Genomic DNA, 15,436 nt, shown 5'->3' with positions numbered 1-15,436 from the left:
TGCTACGGGTGGCCAAGCAGCAGATCGCAAAGAGGACAAAGTGCAGTAAGAAAGTGGTCCGTGCCCGAGTGCAGCTGCGGCTCGCCATCGCTCCAACTGCTCTCAAATGCTCATCGTACACGCAGCCCAAAGCGCCGCCGCTCCACGCCACTAATAATACTAGAAAAGTTAGGCAGGAGGTGCAGGTGGGGGTGATGGGCGTCCCACTGGACGAGGAGAGCTGATGAGATTAGGGTCCGAAAGATCAGATAGGGTTGGGCACGTCACTGCGCGCGCGCAAAGAGAACAGACGGTGTTTGAGTGTGTGGGTGTGTGTGGGGTGTGTGTGTGTGGGGGGGGTGGGGACACCTCCGTGCGTAATGCGCGTGACCGACACGAGATGGGTGGGCATGTGTGTTACGTCTTGATGTTGTTGTTGTTGACTTATGTGTATGTTTATTGGGTGGTTCCTGCGTGTGCGACGGTCCAGGAGAGCACATGACATGACAACCCAAGAGCGCATGCAAGAACGTGGAGCCATTTAGGGGCTAAGAGGATAACGAGCGTCTAATCCGCACGCATGCACGCAGATGGAAGCCACACGCGTCTTGACCCACCGAAACAGAAACACTACTACAGCCTACAAAGCGCTCATTAAAACAACCAAAGAAATTCACAAGTAAACCAAAACACTTAAATAAAACAACACAATTACATAATCAGTATTAATAATACATTTTTAAATGACAGAATATTGCGCCAAATATTTGACAAAGCACACCAAATGTGATCAATTTACATTTAATATATTACTACTTGAACAGTACATTCATAATACAACTATTTTCTATAAGCCTCTGCAATTCTGCAGGCTACTTTGAAATACAGCGAGGCGGGCAAGGCATAAAAACAGTCAACAGCGCCCACTGGTGGCAATATTTGGTTCTGCAATGAATTTAATCCTGATTATTGTTTTAAACTAAACTCCGACTGCGTTACAAGTAGTTTATATTTAAAATTGTAATATACAATATGTTATTATATATACCCATATTTTTATAATTCAACAAAAATCCACTATAAAGCAAGTAACAGCGTCAAAGTATTGAAAGGTACTATATGAGAAGAGGAAACTTTATGTTTTTGTTTTCATTCAAATGACAAGTCCAGAACTCCACGTCTCTTATTAATTGAGGAAGTGACGTCACATCTGCTGCTAACAAGCCCCATTATTATTCCTGGCTTAAGAGGCCCACCTGACAGCTTTTGGCTGCACAGAGGGGAAATTTAGTCATTCACCTGATGAGCCTCCATTGAGACTTTTCATAAAAACGTGTGCGACGCAAAGACGATTCATCACGACGCGCTACATTTAGCATCAGCTGGCTGAAGATATGCATCATGCTAGACTTTCGGGAAACAATGTGTCTTCCCTGAATGATCTTGATTGGAGGGAGGGGGTGGGATAAACAAAACAAAAAATCTTCTACATTCTGGCCTTAATATGTAACTTCTATACTATATGTCTGTCTATACTTCAGCCAACAGCTGCATGCAGTTAGACGTAATTTAAGCTAAATAAACAGCTTTTCATCAGCCCTCTAGGAAAGAAACTTTATCTTCCCCCAAAATAATGCTAAGCGTACTCTGTTCCAGACCATATTAAAACATTTAGATGTGATGTTGTAAATGCAATAAATTAATAAACACATAAACAAACAAATAAACAAACAAGCTAACAAACAAACAAACAAACAAACAAACAAACGGTTTGTTGTCAAACTCAAATAAAGTAAAAGTGCTACTTGAAGTCTGACATAGTTAAAAGTAGAAAGGTATGTTTTGAGATCAATTCTGACACATAAATGTGTTTTGTGTGGTGTAATGGATAATAAAGGTAATTATGCTAGCATCTAGCGCACAAACTATGCACAAACATATGCGCACTCACACCATTTATCACCATTGGTGAACTATAAACTGCCCAACTTAAAACTGAATGACATTTAAAAATTACACATGTTCAACAATAGAAATCACAATGCACGTCTCTGGTTGCAAAATGTGCACACCCTCTTAACTGTGTAAGTAATTGTGGCTTTGGTCAGAGTTAACCGACCAATTAACCACCTGCCACTACTTAACGCTACTCAACGCAGAAAATTGAATTTCGAATCGCTACTGCCACCTGTGGCCGAAGAATGAAACTGCGTGTTCCCTTCTGCGGTACGCAAAACGCACATGACGTCACATTTGCAGACAGAGGGCGGGAAATTCGAACCAGAATCCAGTCTGAAAACTATTGGCCAGAGGCTTTCAGGAGTTCCTATTATGAACAGCTAAGTTGTTTGAAAAATGACAAATTGACAAATTGAAAAATGCTTCATTCATAAATGGTCATAATAAATAAATAAAAAGGCTATTTTTAGGGAACAATTGTAACAAAAGTGACTCTGATTAGGTCAGCGTTTTGGAAAATGCCCCAAACATTCAAGTCTAGAACCCTGAAGCTCAAAAACAGCTTAGCACCAAGCTGTAAAATTAATTTGTGCCCCTGCAACGAATGATCACAGGCGCCTTACCGCAAAATTGATGAATATCATGAACATCAATGATGAACATGAAAAACAAAAATCTGTGCAAGCCATGAACATAGTGTAAATAATCTAGTCAATTCTATTCTGAACTGTTCATAATTCAATTTGATGCCCCATTTCTAGTTGAGAAAAAAAAGCACAATGCTACCATCACCATGATTGACAGCAACCGTATTACTATTATTATTACTATTATTTTTATTTTGGTGATGAGCAGTGTTGTGTTCGTGCCAAACCTACATTCTGGAATGAGGGCCAAAAAATTCAACCTTGGTTTCATTGGACTATAAACCCAATTTCTCACATGCGTTGGAGGATTTCAAGTGTGCTTTCACAAAATACAACATTTCACACAATTTTTGCTATTATACTACAGTACAGAGTGGAAGAAGACGTCAGATTGTCACATGTATTAAATAGCCAGTACATGCCTGAAATTCCTGCAGCCCATTTTTACAAGTGAGCACTTGAAAGATTAACACCACAGGTGTTGTTGTGTTTGTCTTTTATTTTGAAATACAATTACAGAAAAAATACACAACAACAACAAAAAAGTCCCATACATGAAAAATGTAAGCTCACCCTTTACTGCAAATGAACTACAAGTAATGTTTGCTTTCCTTAGATGACATTGAGTCACGGTCGAAATATGTTGTATATTTCTAATGAGGATGTATCAAATGTCATGAAAAAAAGCAGCGTGTAGCAGCACGTTATGTCCCACTGATTGGAACCACATTTTTATTTTTTTTTACCGACCTGTGCAGTCTCCGCCCACTGGGAATGGATCTCCACACGTCACCAACACACCCCATTCCTCCTCCTCTTCTCCTCCTTCAGTGTGGACTTGAGCTCAGCGGGAATGCACGCCTGACGGGATTCTGCAAAACAGGGATTTTTATTATTATTATTTTTCATTCTTCTGGGAAGCGCCATCTCTGCCAGATGAGAGCAGCTGGTTCCGAGGCGCGCCATGTCCCTCTGCCGGACCCGAGTGGACCATGACGCTATGGCATAGCCTGACCACTTGTTTGATTGTGCTGGGAGCCGTGCACGCCGGACCGGGGCCCCCGGAGGTGGTTCTCGTGGCAGAGGAGAGGCCCCTGGAGAGCCCGCCGCTGCGGATTCACCTGTCAGTCAACTCGCAGGGCTTCAGCGGGAGCCAAGAGGACATGGACGACCAGGGAGACGCATGTAAGGATGGGCTTGGAGGGCAATCATTGGCTGGGGAATGCTGAGAGAGTCTCGCAGTCACATTGATGGCAAAAAAAAATGTGGCAATGCTGAGAGAACAGATTCTCACACTTATGTTTCTATGGCATAAAAACAAGTGCTGGAAGATGACAATCACACAGTTGCACAACAAAAGTATTTCAGCCAGAATGCTGGGAGACACATCAAATATTGATAATAGATCATGTTAATGCTGAAAGTCAAATATTCATATGACAGCAGCATTAATACTTGTGTTACCATGGCAGGAAAAAAAATCAAATGCAAATACTCAGAGACAAACATTCACACTGCTGCATATTCAAAGGTTTTTAATTGGAATGCTGAGAGACAAGCGTTCACAAAAATCCAAAATGTCACTATGGTAAAATGTGGTCATGTATAAAAACAAATTGGGAATGCTGAGAGAAAGGCATTTAGTCAAATCATGTTTTTTTTTTTTTTTTAAGTTGTTTGCAATAAGTGTTTCAATGGGAATACGAGATTTTTACACTAATGCTATTATAGTTTTAAAAAAGTGGGAATGCTGAGAGAGAAGCATTCATACTTTTAGTTTGGATTAAAAAAAAAAAGTGTTTTTTAAAAGTTGTTTGTAAGAAGTATTTCAGGAAGTATTTCAATGGGAATAGGAGACATTTACACTAATGCTATTATAGTTTTAAAAAATGGGAATGCTGAGACAGAAGCATTCATACTGTTAGTTTGGATATAAAAAAATAAAAAAACCTGATTTTTAAAGTTGTTTGTTGTTGTTTGTTGTTGATGCTGAGAGATAAACATTCATACTGTTAGCTTGGACTAAAAAAAAAAGGAGTGCTGTGATAAAGACATTCACAGAAGTGTTATTATGGCTCTAAAATGTTCCTTGTTCAAAAATATTTAAATACTGAAAAAGAAACAATAAATAAAAAAAATAAAATAAATTTGAATGCTGAAAGAGCATTTTTTCATTGGGAATGTTGAGAAACACACATAATTGCATAATAATGCTACTGTGGTTTAAAATGGGAGAATGCCAGAGACAACTAATCACATACAAAAATGCGGGAATGCTGAATTGTTGTGGTGTCCAAAGCTTTTCAGTATGAATGCTGAGACACACAAAATCACCCTTAAATGCCCAAAGTATTTCAGGAGGAATGTTGAGACAAGGATTGACACTAACCTTCAAAAAAGCTTATGACGGAAATGCTGAGTCAAACATTCACTCTGTTGCACTCCAAAGTATTTCAGTGATAATGCCGGCATTTACACGTTTAACGGAATGCTGAAAGACAGTCACACTAATGCTACTGCGAAACAAAAAACATGGGAATGCTGAGAGACGCGCATTCTCGGATGTTCTCATTCTCTTCGAGACATGATCACTGCAGACATCTGTTTTTCCTTTAGACATCACGGAGGAGCCCGTCCCAGACGACTTTGACGAGGTGGTGGATTTGATCAAGGTGACCGCGAGCAGAATACGAGACTCACCCAGCAGGTCCGAGCACAACCAGATCATCAGGTCTCGGCAGAGGCGGGAAAGGACGACCGGGTCGAGCCGGAAAAGGTACCCGGGTGCGAAGGGACGGAAGGCGGGCGGCGGGCGAGCTCCGGGCTGCTCGCTCCAACAGGTCCAGCTCAACGTGACCGACCTGGGTCTGGGCTACCGTTCGGGCGAGGAGATGATCTTCAGGTACTGCGCCGGACCCTGCAGGAAGTCGGAGACGAACTACGACAAGATCCTCCGCCACTTGGCACGCCGCAGGAGGTTGCCCGCTAAGGATGCGCCCGCGCAGGCCTGCTGCCGCCCGGTGGCTTTTGACGACAAACTGTCCTTTCTGGACGATAACCTGGTCTACCACACGCTCAGGAAGCACTCGGCCAGAAAGTGCGCTTGCGTCTGAGCAACTCTTCAACCGTGTGTTTGATTGACAGTTCACACTTTCCCCTTCTTCGTGTTTGACATGAGGAGGTTTTTACACGCTCTCCATGTATGTTGCTGTCCAATGAAAAAGTATCTCCAAATTTCATGTTTAGTTTCTTGTTAACCCAGAAAAACTAACACACTTTTTGGACGGAATCCATGCACAGTTTTTCCAAATTTTGTGGACTCAAGGTTGGGGTTCAGTAAAAGAAAAAAGTAGATTTTCATACTATTGATGAAAACAGTTTTTTTGTTTTTTTTTGTTTTTTAAATACAGAATTTATTTTTCAACTGATGAACACTAGACTAGCTGATTTTTTTTTGTCTGATTTGATCAGTGAGTTTTTTTTGTTTGTTTGTTTGTTTGTTTTTAAAGATAACCGGTCACCATTTTGATCAGAAGATAGAACAATATAATCAAGTGCAATGAAAAGCATCTTCATTTTATTGGATTTTTTCCCTTTACATTTGACTTTTTTCGCATCTCCAAATTTATGTGTAATCCAAAAAAAATCCAGAAAAAAAACAATTGCATTTGCATGAACACGTTTGTTCAAATCTTCATTAATCAAGAAGCAAAACAAATACATTACATTTATCTCACTAAGCCTTTTCTAGCCCATTTTCTTCCCCTCCACATCATTTTTCCTTGTATTGTCATTTTGGTGATACACATTTTTATTGAACAGCAAGCATACAGTATGTATTTATGAAATAATGGCTGTATTAACTTATTCATATTTATTTGTGTTTTTATAAAATGAAAACGTGAATTATTGTTGTTGCATCTTTTGTCTGCTTCCCGACAATACATGTTTCAGTTCTCTTCAATAAAAGGCAGGAAAACTCCTCCAAAATTCAACAAACTAACAAAAAACATTTGTTATGCTTTATGGATAAAAGCATTGTGATCCCCCTGTACTTGATTTGATTCATCAAAACTGAGCTGCTAAGAAGCTTCAAATCCTCTCCTCAACTGGCCTTTATTTGGTGTTCATCTTTGGAACAAACACATCTTGTTTCCTATAAACAAAAACTTCACAATAAACACTCCCACCTGTGAGGAACCCTTTTTTTTTTTATTTTTATAAAGCTTAATGTGACTTCTTCTGCTCATAGCATCAATATAATATAAAGCTGTTGCTTTAGGTTAAAAAATACAATAAAAATAAACTTTGGTAGGGTATGCATTGCCAGTTTTTTTGTGATACTGCACGCTGTGGATGTCATAACTTCAACAAAGTTGAACAAATTTATAGCTGAAAGCCAAAATAGCAAAAAAAACTAAACAAAAAATATCGGATTTCGGAATCAGGTGGGTGACTATCTAGCTGATGTAATTAAAAGAGACGACAACCAGAGAATGAAACTGGCGAAACTAATGAGTGTGGTTTATATTTGATCCGTCGTTAGCTCAGCCACCTGAGCTCAGTTTTCCTTGCGACTAGTTGTGAAATGTGAGCAACCATTGAGCTCATAGCATGGCAAAATAAAATAAAAAACATTATGGTTTTAAGAGAAGTTTTGTTTTGGACAGTCGGGCTAGGCAATTTTTTTCATAGTTGCCAACATGTACGTCAAAATGAAACAAATAAGTAAAAAAAACAAAAAACAAAACATTGGCAAATGGCTTTTTTTTTTAGGAATAAAAGTTCATTATGTGATGTTAAATCGCTCAACGTTGAAAATATTAATCGTGTCTACACGTTATGAAAAAGGGATGTTTTCCGTAAGAAAACACTAATGTCTTCATTTCAATTATTACATGAACGTTGATGGCACAAATTCATTTCAAGAGAAATGAAGCAAATCCCAGTCGTGAGGAGAAAAACAAAAAAAAACAAAAGACGTAAACTTCTTTCATATAATTTTGATCTGACATCGACCATTTGCTATTTCTGTACATGAAAGGGAACAACCAATCATGGACCAGCTGTTTTTCTGAAGCTAAGCTGTGATTGGTTGCTACGTGACCCCCTGAGCAACTGTGATGTCCACTGATAGCAAGCAGCAAAATGGCCGCCCCCATGAGATGGATAAAAACAAGTGGAATAATCAGAATGCTGTGTTTAGACTAGTGGGTGGGGCCACATAAAAAAATATTATTGTACAGATTATTATTATTTTATTTTATTTTTTTTGCCTTGACTTGCCCTTCCTTAATCATATTAAAAAAACAAACATTGAGATTTAATTTGAATCCACTGTTATTCACCTGGGGTGAAGACTGCAATACAAGAACCAGCTGTGCAGTATTAATATTCTGCGTGTAAACTGAGGAGACAATTAGAGAGAGGATGGTGTCATTAGCACGATGACTCTTTTGTTCAGGGTGTCAAACGAGCTTGTAATGAATGATCACGTTTCGGTTAGGGGATCGCCTGGCCAACGGCTGCGGGATAGTTTTTTTTTTTTTTTTTTTGGGTGCCAAACATTAGCACAAGTTTTTTTTTTCTACGTTTTACATTTTGTACAGTGTCCTTGAGTACCACTGATTAAAAAAAAAAAAGGAAAAAAAGAAATAAAAGAGGCACTTCCTGTATGGTATTATTGACAGGTGTCACAGTTGCGGTAAGAAAATGCAACCATATCATTTCATCTGTGAGGCGTTACACCGCACCATTAAAGATTTAGACGAAACCTAAGAACGAGTTGCGCTAATGGCTCGCCGCCTTACACCTGTACTGCATCATTTGGATTTTATTTAAAACATTTTTTACACATACTTAACTTTCACAGAAGTGTAAAGGAAAGTCAACTATAAGGTATATATGAAACCACAAACCATGTAGCATTACTAAAAAGTGCTCGTGCTGAGAAGACACCAGTCCGACGCGAAATGGACAGGGAGCAAGAAGCAGATGTATACTGTCACCTAGTGGTGTTTTATAGGTATTGCTGGAATTAAAGCGTAAAATTGCTTGTAATTATTTCAGGAAAAAAAAGATGGAATTCTTTTGCCCAAAATTAGAGAAATGAGAATAATGTATCTTTATAAGTCAAGTCAAAATTTCTAATTTATTGAGGAAAAAAAATCATGTTAACTTTAAGTAGAATTAAAAAGGTCCCACAAATTGAGTTAGAATTATAATATTTGACAATCAAGCATTTTTCTCCAAAGAAAATGTTTTTATTTTATTTTTTATTTATTTATTTATCTTTTTTAAATTGAAAAAAAAGTTTTGAAAACAGGGACTGTTCAAGAAATGCTAAATTTAAGGAAAAACAGATTTTTTTTTTTTGGGGGGGGGTGTATTTTATTTTATTTTTTATCATAAATTTATGAGAATCTGATTGTATTTTTACAAAGAAAAAAAGTGACAATCTTACAGCAACGGTGAGAAAAGTTGCATTTCTTTGGACCAAAAAAGTTGTCCTCACGAGGATATTACACTTTTTGAGGAAAGGACATCTCATTTTATGATGAAAAAGATCCCATCATTTTTAAAGAAAAAAAGTTGTCATTTCATACAAATAATGTATTTTTCAGTCATGAAAAACAATGACTTTTTCAAGCCCAAAAGTCAGATTTTTTTCTGGGGAAAAAAAGCCACTCTTCTAAGAATAATGTTTAATTTTTCTACAAGAATGAAATGAATTTATTTAGTTTGGTCACGTGAATTTCACTAGCTGAGCCGTGATTGGTCATTACTGTGATGTCATTTTCAGTTGATGATAGCAAGTGGCAAAATGGCCGCTTCCGCAGGAAACATCGGTTCGCTTCCCCACCCGGGAGACCATGTTTGTTTGTGTGCACGTTTGTGTGAGTGAGTGAAAGTAAATAAAAGAATTTATAAATAAATAAAATAAAATAAAATAAAATAAAATAAAATAAAATAAAATAAAATAAAATAAAATAAAATAAAATAAAATAAAATACAAATGGCCGCTTCCTGAGCTGGATAAAAATGGGTGGATTTTGCCGCTTAAATCATTTCACAGACGCAATTTTAATCAGAATACTGCGTTGAGACTAGTGGTGTGACATTGACATTATTGCAAAGACATTTTTCGTGTTAACTTCCCCTTCCATCATTATGATAATGAGTTGTATTGTTTGCATTGTGATCAGCTGGACCCTTTCCTGTTTCATTTCTGGTTCTTTGGTGATGATGACTCTTTTCCTGTGCCATTCATTGGTCCAACTCACTGAGATGAATTGGACACTTTTCCAAAACATTCTGCGTTGAACTTGTCGCACTTTCGGGCCCATCATACCCAAGGAAGTGTACCATGAGTACAAGGTTCACTTACTCGTGTGTGCCATCAAGGCGGCCGTGTGGGAAAAGACGAGTTGGGGCTTAGGAGGATTGGGAGCGGCGTCCCCGCGGGCCGATAAAAGGTTTAGAAATGTGATGCAGGCGGCTTACGCTGTCAGCGCGTCACTGCTGCTGCCGTGGTCGTGCATTCCTTTCATGGTTTCCACATTTGGAAGTTGAGGTACAGAGTGGAACTGCTCTCATCTCCTATGTAAACACTGCGAGTACCCCAAGAAGCAAAGCAGACCTCCAACCCCCACCGAAGGGAAAAATGGATATGAAATTCACAGGTGCTCATCTGCCGCATTCCTAGCATCAATAAGCCAAGTTAATATAGTTGGCCTTGTTAATCAACAACTATTTTAGCAATTGAGTAATCATATGAAGCCATTTTTTTTTTTTTTTTTTTTAAATGGTCCAAATCTTCTGATTTCCAACATATCAACAGTAGGGCTGGATATCGATTCTAATTTCCTCAATTCGATTCGATTCACTTCAGTTCAATCTAATATTGATTAATTATGGAACATCAATTCTTCTTAAATATCAAGGACATGATAAAAACTCCACATATATTAAGTTACAAAGTAAATTTCGCGGAGGCAGGAACTGGTCAAATGATTTTGTTTATTAATGAAAGTAACATGTTATTGACATTAGCAAGGATGAGATGGAAATACTGTCATAATTATAATTCAATAATTGGAAATATATATTAAAAAGATTCTGAATTTTCTTAAAGTGAAGTAAGTCAGGTCTGTCATAACTGCAAGAAAATACTTTTAATTTCATGTGAACAGTAAATTATAAGAAAACAGCAAGATACAAAAAAAATGGCTTTTATGGGAAAAAATAGATATTTAAATTAATAATTGATTCATGGTTTCATGAAGCGATATTGGGCTTGAAAAGGAAAATCACTTCCATATAATTATTCGATTTTTTAAACCCGACCCTAATCAATAGTAATTGTTCACTGATTTCTTAGTCCTTCATGAAAGAAGACTGATTTTCTTGTTTTTAATCAAAATAAGACATTTGCAAAAAAAAAAACAAAAAAACTGTTTTTACTTTTAGCTCTTTTTAAAATCACTATACGATTACAAAGTACACAATTTTCAAGTAAAAAGCAGAGTTCAGTTTCATCAATCACAGCAAGTCGTCCAGGCCCTGTAGATACAAAGCAACCCCAGACCGTCGCACGATCACCATCTTTGACAGTTGGTATTTCTCTAAATACATTCACGCCAGATGTAACAAGAAAAAAAATGGAAATATTAGCGAGAGACTAAAATTAGCAGTAATCTTTTCAAGATTAGCTCATGGAACTAACAAGAGTGCACATAACTCAGATTCTGGTCTCCATCCATTGGCTGCATGTGCACGTCAACGTTCAGATTCTTGAACCTGTAACTCTGTATCTGACTCTATTATTTGTATCTAATTTTAATCTTTTTAATTGTTTTATGTGTTGTAATTATTTGATTTTTATTTGTGTGCAACTCTTTGATTCCTCCGTGATTTTCAGATAGTTACGAATATTAAAATGCGACGTCAACTCTAGCCCACAAAAAAATAAATAAATCTTTGATCAGCGTCTTTATCCATGTGTGCCAAATATGTTCCCATTCTGACACAAACACATACGTACAGAGGACATCCATCCAGGACAGTACATAATGTAACACACAGCACAATGATGGACGATGAGCCAAATGGCAGCAGGAGTGAGAGAACTCGCCAAAAGAGCACATACCGCTGAATCCACGTGTTCATAAATCTAGCGATGGTCGGCAAACGTTGGAGGCAGCGAGACCTCGGACGGCGTCGCCCAAAACGTTTTCTCATCTTCATCTGTGGGAAGAAGAAGAAGAAAAAAAAAAAAATGTATGGTGGGAAATGAAAAGGAGGAGGAAGGTCTAAAGTGGGCGGCCAGCACAGACACTTTTAATGCAATGGGAAGATCATAAACTATCTAGATTAATACACTACATCAAAAGATCCACAGGAAGTTACACACACGCACATATACAGTACAAAAGTCCCTTTATACTATAGACTGTACTATAAAGCAAATGTTTACTTTACAAAATAATTTATATAGCAACCAATTCCATGCAATAAAAAAAATCAGGAGTTTGAAAAAGTTCATTTGTTCCCCAAAACGTATAAATCCGTTCTATTTTAAACATTACCAGTGTCCCAAAGACGTATTTACACGTTTGTTTGTATGCTAGAGCATACAGAAGGCGTTGATGCAGCCTCTGTACTGAAGAGAACGCTTGAAGCAATGGTAGTTATTACAAAAACGGCCAGCAGGTGACAGCAGAGTATAAGAGATCAACCAGGGCCATGTTGCAAAAAGCTCTTTTCCCCACTGTTTTAAACAGATTTGTGAATAATGATGAAACTTAGCTATACTTATAACTTAGCTACTTTGTCTTTCTTGATGAAAGAAGAGACTCGAATCTTTCTTTTTGTCGGTTACATGTTTTTATTGCAATAAATAAAAAATATAATATAGCTCTAAAGTAATTGCCTATGTCATTTTTTTTGCAAAAATTATTTTAGCCTAAATCATCTGCTGATGATGCAAATGGTTCAATTTTTTTTGTGTTTCCTGATAAAACGACTTAGGTGATTATTTTAAGAAGGCCTCGAAATAAATAATTTGTGCGCATGTGAACGTAATATCTGGAACTAGTGGATGATTAGTGTCATAAACAGCAACATAAAACCCTGATCTAGAGCCTTAATTGATTATGTTAATGATGGGGATTTTTTTTTTTTTTGTAGAGAAAACATAACTTTTTTTTTTAATATATATATATATAAATGCAGAATATTGGAAAATTTAAGTTAAAATTTAACACGAAAAAAAGTTACATTCTCTCATGAGAATTTCCAAAGTAATGATATTTGATTTTGAATGATGTGATTTTTATGTTAAAGGCATACTTCACTTATTTAGCCCATTATAGCAATAAAAAGTTAAGATTTTGTCTATAATTAATTTGATACTTTCATTATTTTTCACGTACAATTAGTACCTGATGGCACGGTAGTCGAGTGGTTAGCACGTCCGCTTCCCAGTTCTGAGGTCTCCAGTTCGAGTCCTGGCTCGGACCTTCCTGGGTGGAGTTTGCATGTTCTCCCCGTGCCCGCGTGGGTCTTCTCCGGGTACTCCGGTCTCCTCCCACATTCCAAAGACATGCATGGCAGGTTAATTGGGCGCTCCGAATTGTCCCTAGGTGTGCGTGTGAGTGTGGATGGTTGTTCGTCTCTGTGTGCCCTGCGATTGGCTGGCAACCAGTCCAGGGTGTCCCCCGCCTACTGCACAAAGCCAGCTGAGATAGGCTCCAGCACTCCCCGTGACCCTTGTGAGGAATAAGCGGTCAAGGAAATGGATGGATGGAATTAGTACCTTTAAAAACACATTTTGCAACTTGCTGTCGACTGAAAATGATATCACAAGGGCTCAGGTAACCAATCACAGCTCAGCTTGTGAAAGTCACATGACGAAACCTAGAAAACAGCTTGTGAATGTCACATGACCAAACCTAGAAAACAGGCGAGCCCTTGTAATGTCATTTTCAGTCGACAGCAAGTTGCAAAATGTGTTTTTAAAGGTACTAATTGTACATGAAAAATAATGAAAATATCAAATTTATTCTAGGCAAAATATTGTTTGCCAAAAATGGCTAAATAAGTAAAGCATCCCTTTAATGATTGCTTGATAATGATGATGCTGTTGATGTATTTTGACTTCCTTATTTACTTTCACTGTGACAGGCTCGAAGTCAACTGGGAGGAGCTGTGGATAAGCGCTATAACAGAATGCATTTAATAACAACTCATACAGATCCAAAACATTCAAAAACCATTCAAAACAGTCCCAGTACAGTCAAATTACAAGTACACTTATAAACAGACTGTAGCTAAATGAATAGCATGTCTATCAAAACTGAGCGTTTTAATTTATTCTATTGGATCTTATTATATTAGGTATACTTAACGTTGTGGACACAGACTGTGCACAGTTTGGCACTCTTCAAGCCAATGAAAACGACGGCTAACCACTGAAATAGTCAAACAAATAAAAGAGAAAATTGTGTAAGATTGTAAAAATATCTCCTCGGGTACAAAGTTTTTACAAGCTGCCAGTTCCCTGTCACTGTCAGACATCTGTTTCACCTCCTGGAGGGTGAAACAGGCTGAAATGGATCCCACCACCAAGACATCGAATGACTCGCATAGCTAAAAAACATTTCAAACATCACACACTCGCAACCTCGCCGCGACCTTTCCTCGTCGACAGCCACCTTCGGATGACTCCTCGTGACCTTCGGCCGGGCGGAGACGGCGCGGACGGAAACCTGATACATGCGACGATGATCGTGTGTGTTGTGATGCGCTCCACAAGAACAGGACATGTTTGCTTGGCCCTAAGTGATGCCATATGCCGGAAAGTGAACGCTTTCTCACGCAGATTAGCACGTCATTGACCTTCATGCCACGCCTCAACCTTTTACAACGTCACTAACACAACACCAACTCAATTTATTCATACAAACATCAGAATGAATTTCTGTTCCAGGGCCCAACGTAGGCTGGAATGAACCATTCCTAAACTGAACAGGCGACGTCTTTTCCGGGAAATATTTGTGGGCATTGTAAGGACGCGCCTGTCAATACGAGACCCCGATGAACCGCTTCAGCAGCCAACTATTTGTTTTATTGCCTTATTTTCAGACTATATTGTACATCCGTCGATTACATTTGACAAAGGTTTTACTTGTGTTTTTTGCATGCAGCTGTGAATCGGAACATTTTACTCAGGGGGGATAGTAAAGGAAATTGGATCGTCTTATAGAAAAATAAAAACTCTGCCGCATGCTGAGGCTATCTGTAACATATTAAGACACACACACACGGTTTTTATTTCATATTTTTTTTTACATCTGGCTAGATTTCCCACGCTGTGAAAATACAAAAGAATAAATATAAATACATAATCATCTGTCTGCTGTTCAAAAAAAGCAAGCAGCACAACACAGGAGGCTGCTGTGATGTCATCAAGGCAATACTTGGACCCAAAGAAGTCAAATAAAAAAAAAAAAGAAAAAAAAAGAAAAAAAAAGAAAAAAAAAAGAAGTCAAATCAAAAACTGTGGAACAAAAAATAAAATGAGTAAATAAATACAATACAATATCAGTCAATATGGATGAAAAAAAAATCACAATTTTTGAAACTAAAGATAACCAATTTCCATTTCAGGATTTCTTATACCTTAACCTACGCAATTTTATTTTTACATTCGTGAAAATATAAAATTTTCAAAATTAATTTATTAATGTCAAGAGCCCATGTCCTTTCAATGTATTTAACTATAACAGTACAAATTATATTGTGAAAACTGAAAATAAGGACTCAAACTTTATTACCTTGACATTTGCAAT

General features: G+C 37.7%; 2 protein-coding genes across 4 annotated transcripts in view; one reads left to right on the top strand and one right to left on the bottom strand.

Annotated features, from left to right (window-relative positions):
- The window catches only part of egflam (EGF-like, fibronectin type III and laminin G domains), a 41,249-nt gene extending 26,864 nt beyond the window's left edge, over positions 1 to 14,385 (bottom strand). The window contains exons 1-3 of one of the 3 annotated variants that reach the window (XM_077522329.1): positions 13,028 to 14,385; positions 11,734 to 11,831; positions 3,336 to 3,457 (exon numbers count right to left, since the gene is read on the bottom strand). Coding sequence is in view for 1 of the 3 variants with exons in the window: in XM_077522327.1 (XP_077378453.1) it covers positions 1 to 88 (88 nt within the window). In the remaining 2 variants the exon portion in view is untranslated. Of the gene's footprint in view, positions 242 to 3,335; positions 3,458 to 11,733; positions 11,832 to 13,027 lie in introns of those variants that run through there. The other 2 variants (XM_077522330.1, XM_077522327.1) reach the window with 2 other exon arrangements.
- On the top strand, positions 3,348 to 5,951 carry LOC144019330 (glial cell line-derived neurotrophic factor-like). Its single transcript, XM_077522334.1, has 2 exons — positions 3,348 to 3,770; positions 5,202 to 5,951. Exons 1-2 carry the CDS (start codon positions 3,578 to 3,580, stop codon positions 5,696 to 5,698), a joined length of 690 nt encoding a protein of 229 aa, XP_077378460.1. The 5' UTR covers positions 3,348 to 3,577; the 3' UTR covers positions 5,699 to 5,951.
- Positions 14,386 to 15,436: the final 1,051 nt, after the last annotated feature.

This window comes from Festucalex cinctus, chromosome 5 (assembly GCF_051991245.1).
Source record: "Festucalex cinctus isolate MCC-2025b chromosome 5, RoL_Fcin_1.0, whole genome shotgun sequence".
Classification (NCBI taxonomy): domain Eukaryota; kingdom Metazoa; phylum Chordata; class Actinopteri; order Syngnathiformes; family Syngnathidae; genus Festucalex; species Festucalex cinctus.
Note: the sequence above shows the minus strand (reverse complement) of the source record. Positions and strands in the feature narration are given on the sequence as shown.

Bases quoted from the DNA above. Each gene is read 5' to 3' on its own strand.
- LOC144019330 (XM_077522334.1), top strand. From the start codon at position 3,578: ATGACGCTATGGCATAGCCTGACCACTTGTTTGATTGTGCTGGGAGCC. The intron at 3,771-5,201 runs GTAAGGATGGGC...TTTTTCCTTTAG, and splicing joins GGACGACCAGGGAGACGCAT to ACATCACGGAGGAGCCCGTC.